At 53.1% G+C, this 5665-nt stretch overlaps 1 protein-coding gene across 1 annotated transcript in view; it reads right to left on the bottom strand.

Annotated features, from left to right (window-relative positions):
* LOC101992436 overlaps nucleotides 1-4585 on the bottom strand; it is a 12283-nt gene extending 7698 nt beyond the window's left edge. The window contains exons 1-3 of the mRNA XM_005363205.2: nucleotides 4545-4585; nucleotides 3715-3796; nucleotides 1361-1525 (exon numbers count right to left, since the gene is read on the bottom strand). Of these exons, the coding sequence (XP_005363262.1) occupies nucleotides 1361-1525; nucleotides 3715-3796 (247 nt within the window). The 5' untranslated portion in view covers nucleotides 4545-4585. The remainder of the gene's footprint in view (nucleotides 1-1360; nucleotides 1526-3714; nucleotides 3797-4544) is intronic.
* Between the last annotated feature and the right edge of the window lie 1080 nt (nucleotides 4586-5665).

Here is a 5665-nt window from a genome sequence, read left to right as displayed (position 1 = left end):
CTTCCTTCCCCCTTTGCCCTCTTTTTTTTTCCTGCTTCCTTTTCTCCTTTTTCTTTCTACCCTCCCCACTTCCCGGCTTCCCTGCCCCTCTCCCTTCTTGCAGTTCCTTAAGAGTGTGGCCTATGTGAACACTGTGTCTCTGTACCTTAAATAGCTCCGAGATGGCTATGTGAGGGAAAATGAGCGCTGGCACAGGCTCCTGGGCAGAACCGTCTTGGGCTGGGCAGTTTGGCTGCCACAGTGACTCTCCACCCAGGCAGAAGCAGAGAGGAGGAAGGAGGTGGGGTGAAGGTGAGGGAGGGGGGATCCAGTGGCAAGAGGTCCAGGGCCCGCTGGTGCTTGCTGGGAGCTCTGGCTCCCTCCTGTAACCCAGCAGCCTTCCCAGAGTGTGGTGTGGCAGTGGTATGGCCCTGGTGTCTTCTGTGTGGGTCCAAGTCCTGACTGCTGGCTAGTAACTCTAAGTTGTGTGGCCTGGCCAGTGATGTCATCTCCCTGAGCTTCTGTTTCCTATGACTATGGGACCAGCTGTTGGCCAGTTAATGGTGGGTACAGGGGCATACTTAATGTGGTGACATTTGGGTAAAGAATAAAAGAGGGGCCTTCCTTTTCTGATATAGAAGGGAGATGGGTGGAATAAGTAGAAGGGAAAGGAGGGAGGAGAAGAGAGAAGAAGGAAGAGGGAGGTGGGGGAGAAGGGGAGGGAGTTGGAAGGGGAGTTGCGGGTGTGGAAGAAAGGAAAAGGAGCCAGGCAGAACACTAAGCATTTAAGTTTGCAGGGCAAAGATGCAGCTTCTTCCCACCCGTGCCAGGGCCTGCCTTTGTAGTAGATGCCAGTAAGATGCCCGGTGAGAGAAAACATGAGGGAGTGAGCAACGCTGCCTTCTGCCCATTAAGTACCCCCTGAAGTAAGAGACATCGGCACCCCAGCTGTGAAAGGAGGCCAAGAGGCTCCAGATAGCTCAGGGCCACATAGCTCTCCTCCCTTCTTCCCTGACTACGTCAGCGGTCTCTGTGCCCCACTTAGTGACATAAGGACCCCCACACCTGCCCCTGTGACCCCCTTCCCCATGTCACTCTTATTCTTCCCCAGAAAGATTTCCTGGGGACCCTCTTCTCTTTTGGGTCTGCAGCCCCTGGGACACACCCCACCTTAGACACATTCTGCCTTACACTGTGAGATCAGCCCAAGTGACTCTCCTCATGTCCCCAATGTCACGAGCTTCAGACATGGGGTTTCACTGAACAAAGTGTGAGTTGGACACACACACACACACACACACACACACACACACACACACACACCCCCGCCCTGTGCCTTCCCCTTCTCTTTGGTCAGATAGTCGCCTAGCCCAATACTTACAGGCCACCTTCTCCGCTTGGCTCAGCTGGGCCCAGCTGCCCTTCTCCTTCTCCTTCAGGGCCCGCTGCTCCTCAGTGAGCTCTGTGCAGAAGGGTTCATCAGGCATGGGATAGGAGCGTTGGGCATAGCAGTCCACATAGGGGCTCATCCTCCGCTGGCTGCTAGCTGCAGGTACAAGGGAGGGAGCTGTGTCCAGGCTGCAACAGAACCACCTATCTTTAACCATGACTTCAGTTATAAGTGGTACATTTCTTGTTCACTGTGTGTCAGTTGAAGGCTTTCAGGTGAGCTGGCTCACGGGCCACATGTCACTCTGAGCTAGAGGATGGATGTGGTCATCTCCATTTGACAGATGAGCACACTGAGCCTTCAGGCAAGGAGCACAGGTCGCCACCTCTTTGCTGCAAACCCTGCGTTTTCTGGGAAGATGTAGGCCCGAGAGGAGGTCCACTGAGGCAGAGGCTAGGGGTGAGGAAGGGCTTAAAGAGGGAGCAGAGATCCAGGGGAAAACAGCGTGCAAACTATAAAGCACCCTGTGGCGTGACTTTACATGTGCTCATGGGGCTTCAGAGACAGCCGGGTGTGTACTACAGCTTGACACAACTCACACCGAATGCAACTGCATCTGCACAGCCTCCTCTAGAAGCCTCTCACCTCCGTGGAAGCTTCCAGATAACGCATCAAAGGTCCTCTGGGGGAAGAAGGGCTGAGAACGTAGCCCAGTGGGTAGAGTCCTTGCCTAGTATGCTGAAAGTCTTGGAATGTGAGAAGGCCTGGGTTTGATTCCCAGCGTTTGATTCCCAGCACCATGAAGCATGGTGGCACATGCCTATCATCTCATCCTTTGGGAGGTGGAGGCAGAAGGATTAAGAATTCAAGGCTATCCTCAGCGACATAGCAAATTCCAGGCCAGGCTGGTGCAGGAGAGCCCGTGTCCAAAAAGGTAAGATGAAAGGAGAGGGCCTGGGCAATGACTCGGTGGGTAGTTGCAGTGGTAGGACGAGCAGAGTTCAATCCCTGGGACCTTCACAAAGGTGGGAGGAGAGAAGATTCCACAAAACTGCCCTCTGACCCCCACAAGCATGGTATAGCATGCCCCCATATATCTTGCATACATCCAATAATAAATACATACAAAAATAAATTTAAATGACCCCTATACACCATGCATACTGACAATAGTAAATTTTTTTAAATCACCAAAGGCCCGGCACACTGCAGTGTTCTGTGATCATAGGTCCAGAATGGATAATGAAGAATCAAGAGCCTTGTAGAGACTTTCCTTGGGGACTAGGCCTCAGCTTTGTGCAGATGGCCAGGTTGCCCAGAGCAAGGCTAGAAAGTGGAGGGTCTCACTACAGGCTGTCCTGATTATTGACACCAGAGGCAGGAGAATAGCATCAGAGAAGTCTTGGTTCTGAGTCCTGTCTGTCTGTCTATCTATCTATCTATCTATCTATCTATCTATCATCTATCTATCTATCTATCATCTATCTATCTATCATCTATCTATCTATCTATCTATCTATCTATCTATCATCTATCTATCTATCTATCATCTATCTATCTATCATCTGTTTTGGTGTTTTGAGACAGCCTTGCCCTATAGCCCAGGCTGGTCTTGTCTCTAAGCCACAGTGATCCGCCTGCCTTGGTCTTTCATATGCTATGGTTGTATGAACCGCCATGCCCAGTTTTGCTGTTTTCATTTTTGTTTGTGACAGGGAATCAGTCCGTAAGCCAAACTGTTTTGGGATGTGTGGCAGCCCTCAGCCTCCTGAGTACCCGGATTGAGGTGTGAGCCACCATACCCAATCTTGGGTGCAGCCCTATCTAGTATCTAGCACTCTGGGCTCCAGCTGTTCATCTAGGAAAGAAGCAGAGCTATTCGAGGCCAGCCTATGCTAGCACTGCTGCAGGCTGCTATTGCAAAATCTAAAGTGATTAGCATAGCTCGGGGGTCCCAGGAATGGATCAGCCAATCTTATCTTTGACGTTACTCCCCTGAGCAGCAGATCCCTTCTGCTATCTGGCCAAAATCTCACTTGCTTTAGACCTCTTCTTCTGCCTAGTCCTGGCACCAAGGTCTGGAAAGGAGCATTCAGGGTCTCCATCCTTGCAGCACCCTCCCCTTTGGGAATCAGAGGTCTTAGAGGACTAGGCTGTGGACTAGGCTCTAAGGAAACCTGGGATGAAGGGGTCTACTCTCTTGTTCCACAGTGGACTCCGTTTGCTGGAGGAACTTGTTCCAGGACTCCAGGCGCAGGATCACAGGATGTGATAGATAGGAGGCAGTTAACAAGGCTCTCTTCACCAGTTCTGGAGCAGGGCTGACACCTGGGTCTGAGCCTTACCAGTGCCTCTTGGGCTGTGTGCCCCTCGAGTTCCCAGTCCTCCGGTCCTGATCAGCAGACTCCAGGCAGCTCTGGAGAGCATCTGTGGGGCGGGAGACAGGGGCGGTTCTGCACCACATGGCTCTCTGACTGCCCCTGGCGCCAGATTCTGCTTTGCTGGTGGGTTGGAAGGGACCCCCTTCAGCTTTGCCTGATACGTGGCAGTGGGTGGAGGTGAGGCGCTAGATCTTTGGGGCCCTCTTAAGTTCTCCATTCATCGTTTGAGAAGCGGGAGGAGGTCAAACCTCTGGATAAGGTCTGAAAGGTTTGGGTCTGGGGGTGAGGGTGGGGCCTGAGCTCTGCTGCCAGTCTCACATCAGCCAGGTTGGGAGCCCCACTAAATTGTCTGCCCCAGAGGAAAGTCCCGAGCCTCCTCCCCACAGAGCAGCTGGCCCAGATCTCAGAGCAGATGCTCCGCGACTTGCTTTCAGGTCTCCTTAATTGACTGCCTACGTGCGTTCTGCCTGCTCTGCTGCAGGAGGAGGGGGCAGGCTGCGCCCTACCATCACTCGGACGTAGGGTCTGGCATCCCGGCGGCAACAGAGACCAAGGACCAAACTAGTTCAGCCAGTGGACTAGGCAACACATTTAGGGAAAGGGCCAGCCAGTCTTCTGGGAAGAGGAGACCCCACTTCCCGGGAAAGAGGGAATGCCTGGGGCTAGGTCTCTGGCATCAGAACGGGACAGTGAGGGGACCCCAGGAAGGGAGGGTGTGCGGTGATGGGGCAAAGGCTCAGGATGGCCACCGCGAACATCTCACTCCCACGACCCTTCCCTCGGGTGGGACTCACCTTTCAGACTGAAGGCAGCGGAGCGACCCAGAGCTGCCCCGCTGAGTGACTGGCAGGGAATTGAAGACTGGACCGAGGGGACCAGAGCTCGCCCCGCCTCTGCCCGCCACCCCCACGTGGGAACGTCCCGCCTCTGTCGCTTGTGCTGAGCCAAGTCCCAAGGGGTGCGGGAAAAGAGAGTGTTGCTGCTGCCCGCCCTGTCCCCAGCGGTGCGGGGACCTCCTCAAACCCCCGGCTGGCAGAGGAGCAGGAGGTCCCTGCTACTCCACCTTTCTCCTTCATCCCACCACGAATGTGCTGTGGTTTTGAGTCAGGGTTTCGTGTATCCCAGGCTGGCTTCAAACGCACTAGATAACAGAGACTTGGCTACCTCTTGCTTCCCGGCCTCGGAGATTACAGATGCGACTGTAAAATTGTCTTAGCCCTTCCAGCCTCCTCTCCTAGGCAGCCTTCGAGGATCACTGTGGGCGCTCCGCCGGCCCTCTACCATGAGCTGGTGAGGTGCGGGGAGAGGAGAAAGTCTTCTTCACTGGCAGACCAGCAGCGGTCCCAGGATTCAGAGATGGAGGCAGGAGGATCACAAAGTTCAAGGACAAGCTTTGCTGCAAAACCTTGTCGTCTCCAAGCAAAAGAGATAAAGCCTCCTCTGGGTTTTTCTTCTGAGCTGTGTACTCTGACAAAATGGCCTAACTGTCTCTGAGCGCGTTTTCTCTCCCATGAGAGAGACCTAAGGCTAGCTCCTACCTCGTGCTTCGCTGGTTGTGATAGTTTCATTACGAGAAAAGAGCTCAGGTACATTCAATAAAATAATTACTCACTGACCCCAGCACTCCGGAGAAAGAGACAGACAACTCTATGAGCTGGAGGTCAGCCTGGTCTAAATACCTTGTTCCAGGCTAGCCAAAGCTACAGAGTGAGGCACCACCCCAAAAACAAAACCAAACAAAAGAATTATTTATTGATACTGTGCCAATGAAGCAGTTTAATCCCAGAAGCAGAGGCAGGTGGATATCCATGAGTTCAAGGCCAGCCTAGTCTACATAGTGAGTTCCAGGACAACCAGGGCTATGTAGAGGGACCCTGTTTCAAAAAAGGATAAATAAATGAAATAAATGTATTAT

The sequence above is a fragment of the Microtus ochrogaster genome, linkage group LG8, assembly GCF_000317375.1.
Source record: "Microtus ochrogaster isolate Prairie Vole_2 linkage group LG8, MicOch1.0, whole genome shotgun sequence".
In the NCBI taxonomy this organism is placed as follows: domain Eukaryota; kingdom Metazoa; phylum Chordata; class Mammalia; order Rodentia; family Cricetidae; genus Microtus; species Microtus ochrogaster.
The sequence above is the reverse complement of the archived record's forward strand: the minus strand, read 5'-3'. Positions and strand labels throughout refer to the sequence as shown.